General features: G+C 49.1%; 4 protein-coding genes across 4 annotated transcripts in view; 2 read left to right on the top strand and 2 right to left on the bottom strand.

Moving 5' to 3' along the window:
• Positions 1-336: 336 nt before the first annotated feature.
• On the bottom strand, positions 337-5,889 carry LOC128278431 (uncharacterized). The gene is made up of 7 exons (XM_053017160.1): positions 5,862-5,889; positions 4,436-4,904; positions 3,726-4,366; positions 2,733-3,566; positions 2,200-2,663; positions 1,725-2,151; positions 337-1,655 (listed from the first exon to the last, which is right to left on the bottom strand). Exons 1-7 carry the CDS (start codon positions 5,887-5,889, stop codon positions 583-585), a joined length of 3,936 nt encoding a protein of 1,311 aa, XP_052873120.1. The 3' UTR covers positions 337-582.
• Positions 5,890-6,858: 969 nt separating this feature from the next.
• On the bottom strand, positions 6,859-8,162 carry LOC128268148 (transcriptional regulator ATRX-like). The gene is made up of 3 exons (XM_053005172.1): positions 7,978-8,162; positions 7,085-7,553; positions 6,859-7,002 (listed from the first exon to the last, which is right to left on the bottom strand). The coding sequence occupies exons 1-3, from the start codon at positions 8,033-8,035 to the stop codon at positions 6,918-6,920; spliced, it is 612 nt and encodes a 203-aa protein (XP_052861132.1). The 5' UTR covers positions 8,036-8,162; the 3' UTR covers positions 6,859-6,917.
• A 493-nt stretch (positions 8,163-8,655) lies between these two features.
• Positions 8,656-17,391, top strand: LOC128277514 (bestrophin-4-like). Its single transcript, XM_053015982.1, has 6 exons — positions 8,656-8,785; positions 11,474-11,659; positions 13,101-13,211; positions 13,288-13,459; positions 13,971-14,858; positions 15,687-17,391. The coding sequence occupies exons 2-6, from the start codon at positions 11,589-11,591 to the stop codon at positions 16,545-16,547; spliced, it is 2,103 nt and encodes a 700-aa protein (XP_052871942.1). The 5' UTR covers positions 8,656-8,785; positions 11,474-11,588; the 3' UTR covers positions 16,548-17,391.
• Positions 17,392-18,095: 704 nt separating this feature from the next.
• The window catches only part of LOC128269125 (probable citrate synthase 2, mitochondrial), an 8,780-nt gene continuing 3,700 nt past the window's right edge, over positions 18,096-23,175 (top strand). The window contains exons 1-3 of the mRNA XM_053006497.1: positions 18,096-18,220; positions 18,373-18,438; positions 21,310-21,468. Of these exons, the coding sequence (XP_052862457.1) occupies positions 18,388-18,438; positions 21,310-21,468 (210 nt within the window). The 5' untranslated portion in view covers positions 18,096-18,220; positions 18,373-18,387. The remainder of the gene's footprint in view (positions 18,221-18,372; positions 18,439-21,309; positions 21,469-23,175) is intronic.

Here is a 23,175-nt window from a genome sequence, read left to right as displayed (position 1 = left end):
CGTTTCGGTAGGCAGCGATCGTAGCGCACCCATCGGCCATCGGCAGTGCGCGACTGCTCCGTTCACTTTTCTCAATTCTTGTCTAATTTCTTTGGAATGGTGGTGACACCTGGAAGCTATCCAACCACAGAACAAGATCATCAGCAGTGTAAGCATAAGATTAGTTCCTGGGCGATGCTACGACTACCAATATGCCGATCGATTTTGATTAGTTCTGTGACCTTATAGACATTTGCGAGGAATTTCCTCTTCTCGTAGACTTCCATTGTTAACTTTCCTGTAGCCCATCAAGCGAAAGCAGCAAGAGAATTAACATTGACGAGCATAAACTTGAAATGGTTTGATTGAAATAATCGATTGGACCATTTCATTTATTTCGCAAGTCTTATAATCTATTTATTGACACTCGAATGATGCCTTGTGCTAATTTAGTTGAAACATACACACGTACGTTGCGCATATAAATAGTTTAATCTACGTTATGATCTATTTTATGTACAGTTGAAGAAACTCCGCCAGGCACACGCCTCCGATACGGAGCCCATATGTTTGTGCCCCAGACAGACAAATTCATTCTCTGCTCTAATTGTCCTCAAATAAGCCGATTTTCCCCATCTCCTGGATCCCGCCATTTTCCATTTCCTGGCCGCTCGAGGCCAGCAACCGGTCTTCGAGGAGCTGCTTGTCTGGTTCGTCTTCTACACCGTCGTGCAGCACGTCCTTGTCTGGGACGGGGTCGTCCAGGGGTAGATCGTTCGACTTGCTCTTGCTCTGGTACTCTTCCGCGAGAAGCTCGTAGACTAGATCGGAGGGCTTTGGCTCTTCTTCGATTCTCTTGGGATCGATACCCTCGGCGTTGCTTTCCGCTTCTTCCGTCGGAAACAGTATCAGTACCTCGTTCTCGTCTTCTTCCACTCCGTCTTTCAACTGGTCTTCGTCGCCGTCATCGTACTGCTCCATGTCATAGTCGTCACTGTTGTCCAATCGATGGCCACCACCGTCATCATCGTCTGGCCGTTGCTCGTCGTTCTTCGCTGAAGACAACGAATCCACCACGACATTGTCGTTCGTTGGCAGCATGCTAGTATCCTCAGCCGCGGCAGCCGAGGTGCCAGAGCCACCGTCCGCCGGTTCCATTTCCACGTCGCGGTCCTTCGGTTCATCACAATTCGACTCTTCTTTTTCACTTTCCGGCACATCTGTGGGGTTCGTTTCCGTGGCTTCTACCAACCTCGGTTCGTGCGCACTGTCTCCCGAGGGGACAGAATCCTCCGGTGTGGCTCCAGCGGTCACCGTTTCGCTGTCGTCGTCCATCGTCTTCTGAAGCTCGTTCGGGGAAGCGTCATCATCACCGTGCTTTGGTGCGCTTGCCTTGTCCACTGTCTCGTCTCTGGCGTCGCCGTCCGGATTGGCGACCAACGGCGTTTCGATCGGTTCCGATTCCCGGTGGTGATCGGTTTCTTTCTGTGCACTGTCAGCTGCAGGCGCTTCCGATTCCTGCTCCCCGCTGATCTCAAGCAACTCCGATACTTCGTTGGCCGAGATCTCGATCAGTTCCACGGCATCCTTCAGCCCCAACAGCAGATCACTGCCGGATGATGAGTGACCCTCTTTGGCGTCCGACGCCGACGTATCCGCGGCGGGTGTCGTTTTTCCTACGGAAAGTGAATGGACGTCAGCTAAGACCGATTATGAAATGGGAACCCAACCTCCCGTATGCTTACCATCTTCACCCACCGCCGTCGTTCGCTCGTCCGTGACTTCGCTTTCATGCATCTCAATCAGCTCTACCAGCTCCTCGGCAGCACCGGCGGTCGGTTCTTTATTGGGAGCGTCCACCAATTGTGTGACATCCGCGGGTTCTTTTGCCGGAGAATCATTTTCGCTGCCCTCCGTTCTCTTGTACATTGACGGATCCGCCGGTGCGACCACGTCATCGGCGCCAGCCGCACCACCATCCTGAGCTGCGGCGGCGGCGACGACGACGGGAACCGGTGACGGGACGGGAGCGGCGTCGCGTTCCGGTGATCCGTGGGACGTCGAGACGCTCGATCGCGTCGAACTGACCTGCAGAATGTCGTACGTTCCCTGCGCACTAGCAACGACTTCGAACTGCATGGTCACATTAGCTTCGACCGGCGCTGGCGGTTGCTGAGCGGAACTGAGCCTGTCTCCAGATGAATTTTGTCGCGGTCCCACCCCCCCGTCTTCGTCGTCCGAGTCGACCTCGATGACGGTCGTGTTCTGCTCGATGATCTCGCAGTCGTCCTCGTCGCCGCTCTTGTCGTCCTCCGGGTTGCGGTTGCGGATCTCGCCCACCATCACGAAGTCGGACGGCTTGTCGAAGCCCATGCTCTTCACGTCGTCGACGCACCGGTCCTGCAGGACCTGCAGCCGACCCATGCCGTACTTGAGCAGGTAGGACAGGTGGATGTACAGTTCCTTCAGGTCGCACACGTTACGAATGTGCTTGAACGAGTTCGAGTTGATCAGGGAGCCGATTTTGGTGACGATCTGGGTGCATATCTCCGTTCCGAGCAGCAGCTTGGACTCGTACTCTTGCCGCGCAATCCCGAGCGCTGTGTCCTCGTGTGGACCGTTTACCATCGTGCGCAGTGTGCTCACCAGGGACGATTGTGCGGAACCCATTGTGCCGTAGTTCCCGGCAGCAGCAGCGGCAGCACCAACAGCAACAGGAGCAGCAGCCGGTGCACGGGCCATCGTCGGAGGACTGGGGGCACCGGCGGTTGGTCCGCTTCCTGAGTGAGCGGAGAACGCGGCCGCCAGCATCGGAATTAAGTGTTCCGACGGAATATTGTTATGCATTTGCTGCTGCTGTTGCTGCGGTTGCGGCTGCTGTTGCTGCTGCGGCTGCTGCTGCGGCTGCTGCTGCTGCGGTTGCTGCTGCTGCTGGGGCTGGGGTTGAGGCCCACCGCCCAGCCCGGCGGGTGGCTGAGGAATGATGCTGTACGTTTGATTTCGGAAGTACGCGGCCTGAGCCCCCGTTGGCGGCCCGGGCGGGGCAGCACCCGGTGGACGTGGTAATATTGGACGCCCTGGCTGCTGTCCTACTGACCGCACCTGCTGGTTACTGTGAGAGACCGCAGTGGCTCGCTGCATGGACTGCATTGGCTGCATCGAGTGTCGAATGTTAGCAGTGGATACCAACAGATTGCCGGCGGAAGGAACCGACATTACGGTGTAATTCTCAGTCGTGGCGAGGCCGTTTGGCAACAACACCGCCTGCTGCTGTGGTGTGGCCGCTGTTGTGCTCGTGACCACTTCTCCGTTCAGCCGTTCCGGCTGCTTGTTGTTGGAGCTACTGCTTCCTTGCTTTCGCACCTGAATAAGCTTCCCGTTCGGCAGACGGAACGTGTTCTGCTGGGAGGCCGTGCTCAGATCCACACGAAAGCCGTTGATCGTATGGTAGACAGGCGCAGGTGGCATACCTTTGCCACCCGACATGCTCGACGCCGGCACCAATTTTCGCACCTTTTGTACCATTGGTGCCGCGGCATACCGCGGACTGACGTTCGGCTGGCCGGCGGGCGTCATTCGCACTGTGACTTGTTGCGGCACTTGGAACCGTATGCCTCCCGCTGGAACGGGCACCTTATGCGCGACCATTGATGGCGACGACGACGACGACGACGACGACGACGATGACGACGATGGCGACGTTGGGATCATTTGAGAATTGTTGATGAAAATTTGTTTTGACTGACCCAACTTCTGCCCCTGCTGGTTCTGCTGCTGCTGCTGCTGACCGGGTGATGCCGACGATTTGGGATCCTCCGCCGGTGTGAGAATTCCCGAGATGTCTGGTGTACAGACGACTTCGGAGTCGTTGCTCATTCTCGCCTTTTTGGCGGGAGGCAGGATCGAGAGAGGTCCGCTTTGGTGCCGATGAACAGGGGCCCAGCGCCGTGCGTCCTGTTTCTGCTGCGCTATCTGCTGCAATTGTTGTTGCGCCTGATACGCTTCCTGTTGGTGCTGCTGCTGCGGCTGACCCGGTTGTTGGCTCGGTCTGTCCGACGGGTGGCTAACCTTTTTGATTTGCGGAGTAGTGGCCACTTCAATCCGAGGCAGCGACACATTCAACAGCTTTTGCTCTCCGGACGGTATGCTAACCATCGGCTTGCTGGACGAACAGGCCGCACTGGTCGAAGCTTCAGCGTCGTCGTTGGACGACGAGTCATCGGAGAAGTCGTCGTTTATCCGTTTGATATTCTTGCGAGGCCCACCGTACGTGACGGCTTTCTTTCCCGGCCGCGTGTTTAGCACCCTCGTCGAGCAGCAAACGGTGTTGTCCTGCTTCATCAGTTGCTGAATGGCGATGGCAGAAAGGTTCCTGCTTTTGATCATTCTGCAAAACCCAAAAAAAAGGAACGTTTAGTAGCAGAACTTGGTAAAGGGTTTGCCAAGCCAGACTTACTTTTTCTGCTTGTTGATGTAGTTCATTAAGGCCCAGTGCTGAGCTCGCATATGCCACACGATCCTCGGGGCGCAACCGAAACAATGCCAGTTCTCGTTGCGCGCTATATCTTGCACGCACACTCGCGATAGGTTCTGCACGATGCAACTCTTGCAGAACACGTACGGACATTTCGAGCAGCAGTACACTTCTCCTCCCTGGCCGCACCAGCGGCAGTACAGTTCGCTGCCATCCTCTCCCTTATCGAATTCGCCACTGCTGTAGAACGCGTGGCACGATCGGCAGTGCGTTACCTTCAACACGGGATGCATCCGGATGATGGCCTCGGACACCGGTGCCGTTCCGATGTGTGTATGGCATGCTGTGCAGTGGACCTTTCGGTCGGCGATTTTACTAACATTCGGAAAGGCCCGCAAGTAGAACTGCCGTTCGAGGAGCGGGACATCATCTTCGAAATGCAGTTTAAATCCTAAATTGTAAACGAAATTAAACAATTAAACACAGCCAGCAGTAGATGTGGACCAATAGATGCGTAGGCAAATAGGGTCAAATGATAGGTGGGTCATTAATAACATAATACGTCGAAACCGTAAAAGAATGCACTGAAGGCTGGTTCCCTAATCTCTCATTCTTGAACAACACAGGGAATTTTGAGGTCCTTTCCAAAAGCAAAGTCTACCTGTGAAACAAAGCCAGCTATGTTATCCACATACTTATGTATAGCATTTGCTGAGTGGACTGCTATACTCTGGCCACCCTATCACGTGTGTATCATCCAATTGAAGCAAGCCCAAGCCCCAGCAGTGGTAGTGAAACAACGGCTGTCACTAACACACACTCGAAGACATAAAGTGTAAAATAAAAGCAGTCGTCACCAAAGGTAAAGTGACACCAGGAGGCCATGCGTGGTGCGTCTCCTGGTATTCGTCGCTGATGCTTATGCTGACCTAACACAAACCTTGTAGGATAATGTATAACATATGCAGATATAGCAGTTATAAAATTTTTAAGTTAAAATGTATTTAACACAAACATTTTTAGGTGTTCATATTGGTCATCTTTGCCAAACAAGCTTATTTACTTTTTTGAATTTTAATTAACATTTTTATATAATTTATTAATATAAGTATATTTATTTAATATTATGCTGCTCGGTATTAAACAGAGAAAATGAAAATTAAACATTTTCAGTAGAAATCGAGCATATGTTCTATTCTAGTTTTAATGTCGACTGAAGCAAAATTGATCTGTTCGTCAACATCGGTCTTATACTGTGCGATCTATCGGTAGCAACATTCAATCGACGCAGTTGGAGCATGAGTTTCGTCCAACAAAGTTCATCTTTCACCATCAATGGGGCAACACATATTAATGTTACAATATGAAAACATAACCTACGAAAACGTCAATCATAAATGTGACTTACCATCTTCATCATAATACTCTTCTTGCATGGCGCCTGAATGTTCTTCGAAACACTGACTGAGGTTGATGAACGAACGAGCTAAATTAAACACTCACAATTCGTTTAACCGGTTAAATTCGTCATACGTGTGTGAAAAAGGCAAATCAATAAGTCTGTAACAACTGTTTACAGTAAGTTAGGATGCGCTTTACTCTTTTCAGACTTAAAAAGGTACTGAAAATTATGTCTGTGCAGGCGTCGCTTGGAACGGATGCAGTTTAGACCCGCTCCCAGTTTGATGTCGACACCAACACTTACTTAACTACGTTGAACGACCAATCATTTTATGCCAAAAAGAGCGGCACTTTTTTCACCTGCCTCAAGGAGGAAGAGGAAACGAGCCAGCAGCATTTTCGCCACGAAACGTCTCGATCTGTCAGATGTCAAACTGACGGCACGTCAAGCGTCAAATGTGACAGTAGATGTCATCTCAGACACCCACCACAAAGCATGATCGTTTTCAAAGAAGCTTTAATGTAAGTTAACAAGTTCAAAAGACACAATAGGAATCCTTCGCAATCGTAGTAGTCATCCAAAGGAATATTGAATTGTGATATATTCGTTTTGCATCCGGTACGTACGTTCAACACCGACGTGTTCAATTTGGGAAAGTGGAAAGCTAAAGCTTCGACCATAGTTTCGCCAGCGCGGCAACAGAGGTCACCAGTGCCGGTGCCGGTTGCTGCCAAACAGTCGGTCACTTTTGGAAAATTGCCGCCCTCCTTGAAGTGCTGCATCCTGTTACCGGTTTGGTAAAAGGTAGACCGTAAGACCCAGAAGCACCGCCGTACCATTGCTTTGGACGTAATCTAATGCCTGATTGTGTGTTCGCCATGCGGTTGATTTCGTGATGGCGAAGGGAGTTTATAATGTGTTTTTAACAAACTTTTTACGAAGAGGAAGACCAATACAAAAAAAGACTAATAGAGTATGTAGAAGGTGTTCGAATTCTCTGCGTGTTTTATTCGCTTTTCTTTCACATGCAGGACAGACTCTTCATTTTGTGCCTTGTCCGCCTTAGGTCTTCGAGCAGCACTTTGAGTGGTCCGTCTGCATTATTTTCTGTACGCGGGCGTCTGTCAACTTCTTGCTTTTGATTATGCTGCAAAGAGTACCAAGAAAGTAAGCATTTAGCGATCCAAGGGCATTTTAAGCGAGCAAGTACTTCACCGAGCCAGACTTACTTTATCTGCTTGGCGATGTAATTCGTTACGGCCCAGTATTTGGCGCACACATGCCATGTGATACTCGGGGCACAAACGAAGCAAATCCAGTGGTCGTTACCCTCTATATCTTCCACGCACAGATTGGACAGGTTCCGCTCGATGCATTTGTCGCAGAACACAAAAGGACATTTCGAGCAACAGAACACTTCTCCTCCCTGGCCGCACCAGCGGCAGAAAAGCTCGCTGCCATCCTCTCCCTTATCGAACTCGCCACTGTTGTAGAAATCGTAGCACGTGAGGCAGAGGACAACCTTCATGATGGGATGTCTGCGGATGATGGCTTCGGCAATCGGCGCCGTTCCGATGTGTTTGCCGCATGCTGTGCAGTGGATCTTTCCCTCGGCAATGTCACTGACGTTCGGAAAGGCTCGCATATAGAACCGCTTTTCAGCAGGCGTGATGTCCTTTTCGAAATGCAGTTTAAACCCTAAATGTGAACGAATGGAATTTAATCATATAAACAGTTAAACAATTAGCAATAGATGAAAGGATCAGGGTGAAACGAGCCGCACCGTAGGTGGCTTTATAATCAACCGAATAAGAGGTACAAAACTTGTCTACTGAATTTTGTAGGTATGAAGCTAAACAGAAACGCGACGCCTAAGTAGGGAGAAAACAATCTGCCGACATCAGACGCTGAACATTAATTTCTTAACTTCTCTTTCTCAAGGGGGTTTAGGGAGCTTAGCTCCATCAACATTAGTCATACACTGTAGGATCTACAAACATAGCCGGATAGCAGTATGTAGTTATCGTTTTGTCCGAAGATGTTCCTCTTTAATTATCGGGGCAAAAACACATGGCACGGAGGAAACTTGATAATTATTCACAAAAAGGTCAACATAACTAACCATCTTCGTCGAAGAAATCTCCTTCCATTGTGTCGTCTTCGAAACGCTGCATCTCCATCGTGCAGCCAACACTTCTCCACTTTACTGATAAACTGCGAAGTTGTATTTTATCGCTTAGAAACTTGAGAACTTAGAAACTTAAGAGAACTAAGTGAAATTATCGCTTAGAACGGACGCCGATTCAGATTTCGTCAACGAGTGAAAGAAGAATGAACGAGATAGCTATGAACGAACGAGAACGAGATATCGAAACGTCACGAGCTGTCAGATGTCAACAGCTGGGACTACTGTCTTTAAAAAGACACAAAATACGTTTAATTGGTGTTCGTTTTTTTGTGGTTTTTCGAATAAATGCTTTATTATTTATTCATCTTTCCATCTAATAGAATTTACATATGTTTAATGCGATGAAATCAACATCGATAAAAGCTTCGGAAATGTGATGAGAGCTTTCATCTGACAAGCTTTCATCTTTTGAAGGTTTGTTTGACAGTAAAACAGTCGCTCATTATTGCCGCCAAATGGTGAGTTCCGCGAATCGGCGATTTCGTATGTTCGTGAGGGTTCGGCACTTGGTCAGGTTCGTCGTCAGGTTCGAAGGTTCAAAGTTAGACGGTTGGATTCTCAGAGAAACATCAGAACAAAAACGAAACAGAAAAAAACTTTTGCCGCGTTTGGACGCATTTTATTTTACGTGTTTCGAAGTTTACGTGTTAAACTACGAAGCGCGGGTGTTTTGTTTATCTCAGTGTGCTGGGTGGGAAGGATTTCTGCGGCACAATGGTTCTCTAGTTCTGTAGCCGGCGTCGTAAGTTGCTTTGTGCATCGGTTTATCTTATCGGTTTATCGGTGGTGTGATATTAACAGCGGCGATTTGCACAATCGTGTGCGTTCTAACTCCAGCCTAACAAATCTCGGCTCTCTGTTTCGTAATAATCAAAGCGTGCGTAAGACGCCGACCGGCTAATTGCAAGCCCCGCACGCTTTGTTTCGTGTATTGTCCGGTTGGTTATGAAAAAAACATCAGTCGGCGAATGTGAAGTAACTTATCAGGAACGCATCGGGAGATGAATGAACCCGCCAAACATCTCGATGACATCATGCGACTGCCCAAAAGTGATTCTCGTGGAACCGGAATGGACGGAAGTGCCAAATGTAACGATAGCGCGTCGTCCTCCCCCGGTCACTTTGGTGTTGATTGGCGCGGATCGTGTGCGTGTTAACCTTAGGAATTTACAATTAACTCGAAATTGTACGACATGTGAACAATATTTTCTAGTGGCGGGACCTTTGATGTATGTGGGTTTAATTGGCAAACACAACTCGCGATTTACTGTGAAAACTCATCTGTCCATGCATAAAACACAGCTCTTTGTTTAATGAACGTGATCGCCTGCCGTCATCATGTTCTGAGCACTAACGATCTGTGGCTTCATATCTTATTTTATAATGCGTACGAAAGCGCTCCGAGACGCGCAGTGATTCGCTTAACATTCGCACATCCATCCAAGCCGTCCAGCTGTCCCCGAGGCCAACCAGATCTGTCGTATAAATACATTTTGCACCGAACGCAGTGCTGCACTCTCTTTGTATATTAATGTTTGATGCTGAAGTGGTTGCTTTTCAAAACGAGCCTGTTCTTAGCCCTGGTGCGTAGGGCTCGGGCGCAATCGTTAGAGACCATTTGTTACGATTTGCTTCGATTCTGGCACTCCTGGCTGTGAAAAATGTGACTGAAATGTATATCTTAGATATAAACTGCTGCCGCCACTTGGCATTTATTTAATAGCGGGTGGAAAACTAATTGATCGTGACTCTACGGTCCCTACTGCAATTAATAGTGTCACGCTCAGCGAAGGCAGTAATGAGGAAATGCGAACGGCAGCCCACTAGAATGACTCAGTATTCACCATAGCGACCGAGAGTGCGTTGAGAACGATCCCAAGACCGATTAATCGAGTGTAGCCGTTGCAAATGACATTTTCGTGCCCCGATTCTGTAGCTTGACTTAGTACAGTAAAATTAAATATATGTGTGATGGAAAAATAATATCCAAAGTATGGCATCAAATATTCCCGGACCGTCGTTCTAGGTCACCGTCTGCGGGATGAAAAGTTTTATGATTGAGAATTGGGCCTGGTTGGCCACTGAAACGCAGGCCTTGACCCTTTGCGTTCGCTCCCTTGTCCCAAAATTGATGCCGCGTCTTCTTTGTCACGCTTTCTCGGGTGAACCAAATAATCGTGTACGGGGCACAGTCCGACGATGATTGGGATGTTTGTTGAGGAACACATCACGATTTGCTAATGTGGTATTATTATTTGCACGCAGAGTTTGCTGATCAACGTTCTCTCAAAGGTCCATTATGTTGGAAACGTGTGACGGATGATGACTGGTTGTCCCACGGAACATACTCAATTTTTGTAAAAGCAAATCATGATGGCATTTCAAAGGAAAACACTCCGCCGGAATTGTCCGCACCACAAGGAAAGACCTCGCAGTATAGGTCGATGAGTAATGATTATCATTAGACTATTCTTTGCCACTCCCAAGGATGGCAATTTTCTTATGGATTTTCTTGTCCGCTTGGAATGCTTTGCCGCCCGAAAGCAATCATAAAAGGAAGCCCCACTCGCTGGTCGTCATCAAGTCGCTAGTTTTCCAGTGACATGTGTTCAACGCGCCACGTCTGCTTCCGTTTGCGACTAAACTTATCAAAGTTTTATTAATCGTGTAAAAGAAAACATTTTTTTTAATTACTTGCTTCTCACAGCGCTGAGCCATCGGGGGAGGTGGCCTCTGAAGCGCGTACCCACCAAATTCCATTTTCGATCGGGGTCAGGGCAAGATAAAGGCACGCCGGTACGCACAAAAAGTGGAAAAATGTAGCTTCCATTCACCGCGGTTGTAAATGTCCGAAGGGCACACGGGAAAGGGTCGTTGAATGTTGCCTGTCGGTGCCAAATTCGTTGGACGGAACCGCGTTTTATGAGCCCTATGCGGCTTTGGGCCCACATTTTGATTAGCACATATTGTTAATTAACGTTAGTTAGTGTTGGATGTTTCGTTTGGTAGGTTTGCATTCTCGTCGTCCAGTGTCCAGAACCGAACTATTAGGGAAGAACTAGTGTTTAAACTTTTCGAAACATTCAAAGATTCAAGAAGCACCCGAAAGCCGCTCGGCCATATAAATTCGCAACCGTATGCGCAGTGTTCCGGCGGCGTATCTTTTTCGCGGAATCCGTCAAAAGTTAGCGGTTGGCTGGTCGTCGGTCAAACGAAACGACGACGGTCAGACGGTTCCGGTCATTTGTGCAATCACCACTGTTCGCTGGGTTTCTCTGTGTTTTGCTCAAGAGTGATTCACTACCGGGTTAGCCTTGCCGCCGACGGATAATCGGCGGATTTTGGTGCCCAAAAACATCGGACAGTCATTGTGGCGGCTGATTAAACACGGCTGTGTATTCATTAAATTGTTGTTTCCTTGCTACTACAGTTTCATAAAGTTAGGTGACATGTGCAGAGTGCGATAAGAGGACAGTGCAGCATATTAATAGTGATTTAAAGTGCCACCCGAAGCGAAACGCTCATAAATTTGAGTGCGAAACACCATGACTGTGACCTACACCGCGGAAGTTGCCACCTGCCGGGGGTTTGGCTGCTTTCTGAAGCTGTTGATGAGGTACGTGACCGCTTACTTGCTTTAATAATTGAAACATTTTCGACTTTGGTACATAAAGTACCCCATCGTTTGATCATTTGTCTGTTTGAGACGGCCAAGTGTCGACAGTGGATGCTGGTCATAGATTGTAGTTAGAGAGGTCACCGGTTAGTTAAAGTATAAACTGTTACACTAATTTCTAAATATGAATCAATTTAATCAAACGATCATATGTCACTCACTCCGAAATAGATGAATTATTAATGCACTTCTTTATTGGGCGTCAATCATGTGAAAGCATGCGTAAACTTATGCCAATTGACACGGGACATGATGGACTCACTAAGCATGGGTTGTTTTCTGAGTGGCAAGCTGTAGTTTAAAATGTTAATTTCCTACATCGTCGAGGCCCGTTGTGTTTTTAACAAAATCTGGATTAGAAACACACAGGAGTGATTAGACTGTGCTATCTATCGAGAAATTTTATCACTTTTTACCTATTGGTTACGTGACGTAGTGGAGTACCTCTGGGTAATAGTAAACGCTCTTTGTCGGAACATTATCACGTCAAGGTTGAATGGCAACGGTAAACATTGACCGGTGATGATGATACTGTCGGTTGGTTGGTTCCGTAGTGCTGCTGCCTCGTGTGTATGATAAGTGCATGCGAGATTTCCGTTGTTGTGTGACTTTCACGAAGCCCCACATTGGTCGTGACTATCAAGTGGTCGTCCGCTACATGTAATGGGCAGAAGAAAAACAGGATGATAGTTTCAATGCAATCACAAAAAGCGGCCAAGATTGGCAGAGCTTCCCTTGTTAGAGGCGCAACAGGACTGAGAAATAAGCCACCGGAAAGTTGCATGAAATTGAATGGCTGACACATAAGCACAGCGCGCCGTAAAAGATTATCTGTTCCGGTTCATTAAACCGGTAATATAGGCTCACAAGCCCCCAAATGGTTCCAAAATGGCAGCCCTTCTCTGCGGTTTCTGCTCGGAAGAGGAACAGACGGCGGCATTGGAAGAACATTATTAGCTTTATCTAGTAGCCATCTAACCCGATTCGCAACTAAAAAGCTCACACCACCAACCCAGTCAAACCGGTTCTGCCCGCTAAAAGTGATCGTTGTCCACCACTCTGGGGGGCTGGTGACTGTGTGGCCTTGGCTCATGGGAAAATCCTTTACGGCCCGCACCAATTCGTGATGAATTTCGAAGGTGTAACCTTCCTCGGTCGCCGGCACGATGATGATTCGTGTTTTCCCATGCGATTTCCGCCCTTTGCATGAGATCGTTGGTCATACCTCCTTTTTTTCATTGACACTTTATGTGGAACCTGCTTGGTCTGCTTTGCTCTACCGTTCAGAACTGTGATGCCTGCGGCGGGCTCAACGACTGATTGATCTTTTTTTTATTAGGTTAAAATGCTTATCTTTGATAATCTTTTTTTTTGCTTTCAGATGGCGTGGAAGTATTTACAAACTTGTCTGGTTAGATTTAAGCTGTTTCCTGCTGCTGTATTATGTGTTAAACGTAACCTATCGTTTCGGGCTGTCAGAGGATCATAAGCGGTACGTACCAGACGGACGACGACGTCAATATTTTAGCAACGCTTAGAACCACACTTTCTTCCGATTTACTTTTTAGAATTTTTGAGGAACTCGCCAAGTACTGTGCCACGTACAGTAATCTGATCCCGCTCTCGTTCGTGCTCGGTTTCTACGTCACCATCGTCATGACGCGATGGTGGAATCAGTACACCAGCATTCCCTGGCCTGACCCAATAGCCGTTTTCGTCAGCGCCAACATTCACGGGCAGGTAATACGGTTAGAAAGGGTTCCGCAGTCTCACCGGCGCCACACATTCGTCGCGGAAGGCAAATCAATAATTTACACCCAGCGCGCCCACTGCCGGCGTGGTTGCGGGAGTCCGCTTTTTTATTTGCTCTCACTCCGTTTGGTGCCGTGTCCCGCTCGCAACACAATCCGCGTGCCGCGTTTAGAAAGCGATTAGCTTGGCGGCCCCCACCAGCTGGGGGAGCGCCAAAGGACATTAGAATAAGGTTCACGACCTTTGAAAAATTTGAGGGAAACGTTAACCTCTGTATCGTTGCGGCCAGGATATCCGATTGCAGTATGATTTTATCGGTCCCTCATTAGGTGTTGCTCGTTCGAAGACCGCTAATGTGTTGGACAATATTTACCTACCGACTGGTAGTCGGCTCGAGGATATCATTGGATTATCAATTAGATAGTTATAGATTTGACGACTAGTTTTGATTACCCCGTATTGACGTGTTCTCATGCCATTTCCTGTTTCTATTTTGTAGGATGAACGAGGCCGTGTTATGCGCCGTACGATAATGCGCTACGTTTGCCTGTGCCTCACGATGGTGCTGACCAATATCTCGCCACGTGTCAAGAAGCGTTTCCCTACGATCGAGCATCTGGTCGAGGCCGGTCTGTTGAACGACAACGAACACAAGATCATGTCGCACCTGAATCAAAAGTTTCCGCGCCACTCGAAGCACTGGCTGCCGATAGTCTGGGCGGCGAGTATCGTCACGCGGGCCCGCAAGGAAGGACGATGTCGGGATGATTTCGCATCCAAAACCATCATCGACGAGCTGAACAAGTTCCGCGGCCAATGCGGGCTCCTCATTTCGTACGACACGATCAGCATACCGCTCGTGTACACGCAGGTCGTTACGCTGGCCGTGTACAGCTACTTCCTGACCTCGGTCATGGGCCAGCAGTGGGTGGAAACGAAAGAGCTGGGCGAGGGTGTGGTCAACAAGATCGATCAGTACTTCCCCATCTTCACGACGCTTCAGTTTTTCTTCTACATGGGCTGGCTGAAGGTGGCCGAGTCGTTGATCAATCCGTTCGGGGAGGACGACGACGATTTCGAGGTGAACTGGATAGTGGATCGCAACCTTCAGGTATCCTACTTGATCGTGGACGAAATGCACCACGAACATCCGGAGCTGCTGAAGGATCAGTACTGGGACGAAATCTTCCCCTCGGAGCTACCGCACACGGTGGCATCGGCCGCTGACAGGGAGGAACCGCCCCTTCCGTCGACGGCAGATATTGTGGTCAAGAAGCGGGAAGCGGAAGTCATCCCGGTCGTACCGACGGCGGTGCGCATCGATGAAATGGTCGGTAAAGAAAATCAGGGTGTTGAGTATAAGTTCCCAGAAAATCCTGACGAAGAGGTTAGCAAACGAGTGCGATTATACGTTCACATATCACTTTCTCAGTTTCTTACATGCCGTACACTGTTGAAACTAAATTGTGCACCGTCTCGAGAGAAGGTTGCGCATCTGCTCGCGGTGGCGGTGGTTAATGTCGGTTGATACTCTATAGCGCGCTACCGGAACGCTACGATAACTTGGACCACAGATTGGAGACACCTTTGGAACTATTGGCGGAAAGAGCTGTATCCTCAATTGAATTCACCAAAATTGTAACTTTTTCACATTTCTCTAACGATGCACTCCGGAATTCGATTGCACTCGCTTACTAATCGGTTTAGGATTGCATGAATAATCTCCCTTTGTCCCGGTGTGGTTGCTTATGTCACAATGATCTCGTTTAACGTTTAATCCTAACTAATCTTAACTTGTTAATTCTTTTTCTCGAACATTCGAAGACTTATGCTGTCCTTAAATGACTTTATTCTTTCCATTCTTAAAACGCGGTGACATAAGAATCCCACTGGCTGTCCTCGAAGCTTCAAACTATTCTCTCTCCTGTAGTCTGACTTTAACTTGGGGCTGTTGGGTTGGGATTTGCCCATTCGAATGCTTTCTGAAATGCTAGCCAAATCGGTGTGGGGCTTCTCGTTCGGCTTACGTTGCCACGCAAAATTACATACGGTGCTGGAAGCTCTCCGCTAGTTCCTACAAGCACAAACTTGCAGACGAAAAACGGTAGTCAAGAGGCACAATGCATTTCATAAAACAATACACTGAATGTGCAACCCTTTAGTGAGTCGCCCTCGAAGGGAACTGACAAGCGTTTTCGTTTCTCGGCTATCGTAGATGGATGATAACGTCAGCGGTATTCATTTTCATGTCTCCGACAAACCATACAATCGTGGCGGAAGCTCGGCCGCCAGCCTGGCCAGTGTTGCGGGTACAATGTCGCGAGTCAACACGGTTACGTCGGCCTTGAAACGATTCTTCAGCAAGGATGAATCAAGCCGCCCGAACAGCGCCACTCCGCAGGATGGAGGATCCGTTCCGTTCAAATTTCCCGGTTCGGCCAGCTCTACTAATCTAACCGGGCGCGTCCCGGACCGGGCAATGGGCAGCATGCGCATCACGGATCAGGTCATCGAAGAAGTCGACGAACAGCTGACCATCACGTCGATGCAGGGCAACAACGATGCTCGGCCGACGGCTGCCAGCGTGTTCGAGCACGGACCACCGAAGCCCAGTGAACCGGTCGATGTGCCTCAACCTTACAATCGAACCCAGTCGTCGGTGGCTCACGGATTCCCTTCGCAACTGACGCCACCGGGACCAGAGTCGATGCTTTCGGCTTCGGCTCCCGAAACGGGACGCTTTGAGCACCAATATATCCCCATGAGTCCCACCGATCCTGATAATGTGCCTATCCTCGGAACCGCCGGCTCGAATAGAACCGCGGTGGACGAGACGGACCGTGTGACGACAACGTTCGAGACCCAAGAAACGGAAACGGAGCAGATGGAACGGAAGACGCGACTGTTGGCGCGATCCATCAGCAAGCAGGCCGTACTGGGGCTGATCAACACCGATATGCTGCTGGATGAGCTCACTAAGAGCACGGGTGATCTGGAGGACAAGAAACCGTCCTCGCAAAATACTCCCGACAATCCGACGTCCGATTCGAACAGTAACGTCGACACGACCTTATGATTTTGTCTGTCCGACTTCGACATGTCCGATGTCATCATGGTGAATGTGAAGGACAACAGTGCCAACAGCAGGTAGCAGCTCTAGCATCGGATCGTGTACCTTCCGGTCCGTGGGTGGAACTGGAACTAGGGTAGTTGCGGACAAATTGCAAGCCGTTCGATTCCCCCACCCCGGACACAATGAAATTTAATCTCTCCTTTTGCTCCGCTACTAGAACACAGATCGGTTCTGTTCGCACCTATTACTAGTTTGGCATCGTCGAACATGGCACTGTCTCAACTCATTCAGCAACAGTAATACAACACATTAAATAGAAAGTTTACGCAGAAGCAGAGTGAGATAGTAGGAGGATGAGAAAGTGTATCTACTTTCTTTATTGTCAACCAGTATTCTCAAGAACCGTAATTTAAGGAAGGTGGGCAGACGAGAAGACGAGCGTCTGTAAAAATGAATCTAAGATTTTTTAAACACATTTTACAAACAATAATCGATCTAAGGTGATACATTTTTGGTAGCTAGATGATGTTGGCAGGAAACTTCTGCAACAAATAGGTAAAACTATTCAACGCGCACATTACCAGTTGTCGATAAATTGTGGCCTATACAAGCGCGTGCGCCTTCAAGTGTTAGCGATTCAATGTGATGTATTCCAGGACGAGCTTAGCCGTCCGCGTCCGCAGCGAAAGAAGACACATGTTAAAAAACACCTCTTTACAGCTGCCGCGTGTTGTTTATTTGATATTTTTCGTTGCAGCCGCGCAACTGTGTTGCTAAAAGCTTACGAAAAGACAGAACGATCGACATCGACGGTGTTGTGTTGATCGTGCATTTTAAGGATATCGAATACTGGAACAACATTTTACGCAAAATAAAACTTATTCTACATTCATTCTTGTGGCATCCAATATTGAGCCTTATACCAATATATATGAGCAAAATATCGCAATTATGCAGCGTATCTTCGAAACAGAATTAACCGTCGATTTGTGCGTTACTTGGAGGTAAGGGCTTCGGTTTACACCGCATAGTTCACAGGTTCAGTGTACAGAGTGGATTATGAATGATATTTTTATCGCATTTAATTTGGTTCTACATTCATTTTCGAGTATGACAATTGCTTCGTCGCCATGCTGGTATGCAAAATAGGAGCCTCAAGTACCAGAAATTGACGTACAATAGCAGTAATAGTCATCGAAGGGTTAACTAGCGTTACGCACAACACGCGTTAGCCGGCTTTTGGCGCCAACAGCACCACGGCGTAACGCTGCTGAGTGACGTTTACTACCACTGACATTTCCGTGTGGGAGAGCGAGCTGATTTTGCATCTATTGTGAATTTGCCGTGAATTGTTTATTGCTACTATTGTGAAAACTGCACAATGATGTGCGCTGCCGTGAGCAAGAAAGTGACGGATGGAGACCGCGTGTGCTTGGGGTTGTGTATGTGTACCAGAAGTGAAGCTCTCCCACACAGTGTACGGCGGTGTGCGCGCTCAAGTGAGCTGGTAGTGGTGAGGAAGTTGTACAATCTCTCGCGCGCAGCGGCGGTTTTTCAGGCAGACGGAACGCGCGTGTGCTTTTCGCTGGTCAGTCTTTCTTGGTGCTCTCGCCATCCCATCGTCTTATATCGTCGCTGTGCTGCCCGCTAGGAGCAGACCCTTCTTCCACAAATCGGTACGTTATCGAAGAAGGCTACGGCTGATCAAAGTGTGGCGGAAACAAATTGGCCACCACGCGGTTTCTGTGCTGAGTTCCGCTTGCCTGCTACCCTCGCATCGAACGCCTTATTGCAAAATGTTTTAATCGCTCCTTTTTTTCGCTCACAGGAACGATAATCAGCAATGGCCTTAAGCCGTATCTACTCAACTAAGCTGGCATGTGCCACTAACAAGGTGAGTCCCCCCCAACACCCAGCCCCGGAACCGCTCTGGCATGATATCGGGTATTCGTCATCACACATCGACCGTCCACGTTGCCTCCGTGTCCGCAATTCGTTCGCTCGCTCTGGAGTGAATCGCGTGTGTTTTGGGCGAACAGATTTTACAATCTCAGCAGCCACAGAGTGCCAAACTTCGCCGATGAATCCCTACTGGGCGGTGGAGATCGCCGAAAATCCGTGAATAACGGTGCATTCCCGCCAGTACAGTTTCTGTCCCCCACCGAAAACGGATCTCTAGAAAAAGAAAAAAATGGTCCGTGGCCTTACGCTTGCCTACATATGTGTGTGTGTGTGTGTGTGTGTGTGTGTGCGTGTGCGTGCGTGATGTGACTTTTGGTTGAAAAAACCCGAAAAATGTAGAAAAGAAGACGGTGCATGGGGTTCGGTTGCGTACGGTTTTTCGCACTCCACCGTCCGAATTCATTACGTAACCCCCAGCTCGGTTTCGAACGAAAAAGGCTCCTGGGACGTAATGCATGTGTGAATGTTAACAAGGAAACGGAACCCGGTTCGGATCCGTGCCCAGCCAGCTTGCGGGAACGCGATATTTATTATTTTTCGAATTCCCATGTGAAAGTTTGATTGCGTGTAAAACGGGGACCCTTGCTGCGCCGCAGTCCGTGAATCGTGAAGGTTCAGGGTTCGGAGGCGGAGGCATGGAAGCGGGTGAAGCGTGTTTTAATCAAAGGTTGCTTCGCGGAACGGTTCACGCGAAAAAATCGTACACTTAACTATCAAGTGCATCCGTAGGCTGCTTCGATGCTGATTGCTGCGGAACATTATTGCACAACCTCGATGGCGGTCGTAGATAGCTGTGTAAAGTAGCGAAGAGCAAGAAGCTTTCCGAGCGCAGCACCGGGTTTGGAGTGGACAAACCGAGGAATTCGAATATCGCCCCCACTCTTCCCTAATACACACACTCATCATTAACAGAGAAGGTATTCGGTGATGGCAGGTACTACGGAGCGGTTGGAAAATGGTTAGATAATCGGTTTCTTAAATTGGAATTTCCCGTAGGTTCGAAAGCCAATCCGCCTTTTCTATTTACGAAACCAGGGCCAACTGGTCGTTGGAGTTGAAAGCCCAAAGCAGCGGGTGCTGGACTCTGGTTGGGTCAGATTCCGGTACGGTTCAGGTTCCCATTATCATTGCAAATGACTACGCCGCTTCGAAACCATTGTTGAAATAATTTTGGCCGCATTTTCTATCGGTCTCGAACAGGGAATTCAAATGGCCCCGCCAAGAGAACCTTCAGTGTCAATGTCAGTGTGTTCCTCGCACAAGACAATCCACAGGCAACCTTCTCTCTCTCTCGTTTTCTCTGGCATCATAATCGCTATCAGAGACCGAATGGGGGCCGAACTGGCCAAACCATTCAGCCTGTGCAGTTTCTACCGCTGATAAGAAATCTCCTATCAACCGACGTTGAGCGCGAGTTGCGTAGCGCAACCGCCAGACGATTAAACACACACACCGCGAGCACACATAACGGTGGCGCTGCATTGCGCGCGATCAGGTGATCATGAATAGGGGGACTCCATAAATCTAGCTATTCTTCGGCAGATCGCGATCTACACACAATGTGTGTGCGATTGCGCGTCTCGTAGGGGGCTGACATTGCTGAGAGGCAGGGAGGTCTAACTAAGGACAAGGCCCATCAATCGGTCACGTAGCGCCCAAGGTACAGGCAAACTGCCAGCTCCTATCTGTTTCCGATCGCTCCTTTTCGGTTCGATTTTTCCGGATTTTGACTATATTTAGACCTGGCTTGGCTCAGAACAGGGGTGAAGAAGTAGTCCCCAGCAAGGATTAGAACACGGAAGTTACGGGCCCTGCGCTTTCGACTCTATTTTTGTCCCGACGACGAATGCCGATGCATCGATCGATCCGCCGCCTGGTGAGGCCTACCATTAGAACCATTAGGTAATCAGGTGACGGGGGTGTGTTATGTCACACCGGTTCTTTTTGCACATGACCTGAATCTGTTGCTGTTTAACGTGCCCCCCCTCCGGTGGACATCTTCAACCTTCGCGTGTGTTGTTTGCTGGACGCGAAGAGGGGCTTCTCTGTGATTTGCTGACGGCCGCGTAACCACTCGAAATCGGAATGAACTGTGACGCCATCGAATAACCGGTTCTTTTGTAGGTGGCCTACGTATTTCGTTGAACGCCGGAACGGCGGAGGAAGACGTCACCTTCCGGAGGTCGTTGATGATGGTTCTAGGAGAACAGGTTTTCTTTTTTAGTAGTCCAAATAGTCGGGCTCCATACAGTACTGTCCACCTTAATTACACCCTGTAGGCTTATCGCTCGCGATACTGTCCAATTGGCTCCAAGCATTGTCTGCCCCGGTGCCAAGGTGAAACGATAAGATTATTTTCTGTTACTTTTTTAGAGGTTGTTTGAAGAAGAAATTTGAATAATTTCCGTAAGGCCGGTCGGCTGAAAAACCTCTTCACAAATAAAAACAAAACAAGCACTCGAAAATAGCGAACTGTAGGAGGGAAAAAAATCAGGGAATCCTCAAGCGACGGACGTGTTTTTCTGTTGTGTGTTCACGTACAACATTTAAATATAGCTCCGCGCTTGGCGCAACCGTCGGCGCTCTTACGACTTTTGCGTGTGTTACGCGTCAAGGAGACCCCTTCAAATGACCCCACAGACTCACGGACGACGACAGTGTATCTTCGCATTCTCGTCGTCCCATTCTCGCCGCCGGTTCTTTTTGCGTCGGTGTCGGCAAAGGAAAAACCCGACAACACATCCCGATCGTTCGTGAATTCTAATCAATTTTCGCTTCTCTCTTCTCCCCCGATCCGACACAGAATGTCCTGCCAGCGATCGCAACGTTCGTGCGCAACGCATCCGACAGCACAGACCTGAAGGCTGTCCTGGTCGAGAAGATCCCGAAAGAGCAGGAGCGCATCAAGAATTTCCGCAAACAGCATGGCGCGACGAAAGTCGGCGAAGTCACCGTCGACATGGTAAGTTGGCATTTATCTCTTCCCTCCCTCTCTTGCAGGCGCAAAATTTGGGCATCCAGGCGCTCGGTGCACATCGCCCTTCGGCTATTTATACCTTGACTCACAGTGTGAATGCACCCGTCACTATGCAAACGATCCCTTCCCGTCGCGCGGTCCCCGAAGGGTTAAGAGTCAATGAAATCGCGGATGATGTGTCAAGCGCTCGTCTGTCGCAGCAAAAGGTCGCATTGAAGAGCTACCCGTTACGGGTTCTGCTGTCACGATAGGCGTGCCACGCGCCGTGCCGTACCGGGTCTACGATCATTTGTCCCAGTCCCTATCATCCCGCAGCCCCTCGAAGTGGGTAGCAGAGCGGAGGGGGAGCTAATTGAGTTAAACGAATGCTATCGAATTGCGGCCCAGGCAACAATTGAGCCGTGTCTGACATGACCGAGACACACCAGACACGGGATGATGACTGACTCCTCCGTGTATAAAGGGTCCAGCAGATCGTCGCCCGTTTGTCGTATTGAAGCATTAGGTAGACGGAGGGGACCGGAATCCCGATATGGGGGGATTTTCGAAATCTCCCAGTAATTTTCTTGCTCTCGCGATCGTACGTGAATTCCCATTAGGCGAAGCGAAAAAAAAAACATCTGATTAGGTCATAATGCACTTTCCCAATGTCAACCGGAAGAGCGCAACTCAGCGGAGGCTACCGTTGCCATTACGAGCGGCTCGCGGGTACTTCGCGGCCGTCATTGAAACCTCGATCGTGACCGCGTGTATCACGTGCTCGCTTAGAAGGGGAGGTGCCGCCCGTGTGCGCGCTCTCTCGCGCCTCCCGGAAACCGGTTTTCGCGATCGACGGAAAATTAAATCGGTCATTGATGTGCACTTTGGAACCGTCACTACACGAGCCAAGCCATGATGATTGTGGGCGCGCGGGTTACACTCTACTGTTTACAGTAACCCCCCGTGGACTATTTATCAATAAGCACACGTTGCATGCTTCTAGCGTTCGTTTTTGGTGTACTTTGTAAAGAAGAGAGCCTTCGAGCCCAAGTTCTGAGGTTATTAGTTGAAGAAATAGGGGCTCTTCACTTCGCTGCGTTCGTGTGAAAATGGTGTTAAAATTATCAGTCAATTAGAATTGCGCTCACGGTCGTGACTCGCACCGATCGCGACTTGAAACACGTGTGCGCTGCTAAGCTAACGGTTTATCACATTTCCGGCTCAATGGCAAGCCCTGTACCTTGAAGGTGACATCTAATTTTGGTAGGCTGAAGGCCGCCCGAAGGCTAGAGATTCCTCGAGGGTTTTCGATCCGGTTTGGCACTGTTTAATCTTCCCTTTTGTCGGGCTGGCTGGCTGTTGTTCTTATCACAACACACCGTGGGGGCTTACGCGCATTGTTGGTTCGGTATTTGCACGGCAAAAGTCACATGATTGTCGTTTGACGTGCTCCGCAAATTCCGCGATCGCGATTCTGTTGGGCGCGTTTGCAAATCTTCCATCGCTAATGACACGACAACGTTTCTCACGACAAATTCGCTCTCTGCACGTTCCCGGGTGTGTATGCTTGATCACTTAAACCCGTAGCGCCCCCCCGAAAACAGGGGGCGCCTTTGTGTGTCACATGTGTGTCCTCAACTGCACGGCGCAGAGATAAATCAACAGAGCGCGTCACACACACACACACACCTTACTCACCGAAGGCCCCGGCCG

Source organism: Anopheles cruzii, chromosome 2, assembly GCF_943734635.1.
Source record: "Anopheles cruzii chromosome 2, idAnoCruzAS_RS32_06, whole genome shotgun sequence".
Taxonomy (NCBI): Eukaryota; Metazoa; Arthropoda; class Insecta; order Diptera; family Culicidae; genus Anopheles; species Anopheles cruzii.
The sequence above is the reverse complement of the archived record's forward strand: the minus strand, read 5'-3'. Positions and strand labels throughout refer to the sequence as shown.

What these genes read in the sequence shown, in the direction of transcription:
- LOC128278431 (XM_053017160.1), bottom strand. Translation starts at nt 5,889, where the DNA reads ATGCAAGAAGAGTATTATGATGAAGATG. An exon ending in AGAGTATTATGATGAAGATG is followed by an intron (nt 4,905 to 5,861) that starts GTAAGTCACATT and finishes TTTACAATTTAG; the next exon opens with GATTTAAACTGCATTTCGAA. An exon ending in TACATCAACAAGCAGAAAAA is followed by an intron (nt 4,367 to 4,435) that starts GTAAGTCTGGCT and finishes TGGGTTTTGCAG; the next exon opens with AATGATCAAAAGCAGGAACC.
- LOC128277514 (XM_053015982.1), top strand. Translation starts at nt 11,589, where the DNA reads ATGACTGTGACCTACACCGCGGAAGTTGCCACCTGCCGGGGGTTTGGC. An exon ending in CTGTCAGAGGATCATAAGCG is followed by an intron (nt 13,212 to 13,287) that starts GTACGTACCAGA and finishes TTTACTTTTTAG; the next exon opens with AATTTTTGAGGAACTCGCCA. An exon ending in CAGAAAATCCTGACGAAGAG is followed by an intron (nt 14,859 to 15,686) that starts GTTAGCAAACGA and finishes CGGCTATCGTAG; the next exon opens with ATGGATGATAACGTCAGCGG.
- LOC128268148 (XM_053005172.1), bottom strand. Translation starts at nt 8,035, where the DNA reads ATGGAGATGCAGCGTTTCGAAGACGACACAATGGAAGGAGATTTCTTC. An exon ending in AGATTTCTTCGACGAAGATG is followed by an intron (nt 7,554 to 7,977) that starts GTTAGTTATGTT and finishes GTTCACATTTAG; the next exon opens with GGTTTAAACTGCATTTCGAA. An exon ending in TACATCGCCAAGCAGATAAA is followed by an intron (nt 7,003 to 7,084) that starts GTAAGTCTGGCT and finishes TACTCTTTGCAG; the next exon opens with CATAATCAAAAGCAAGAAGT.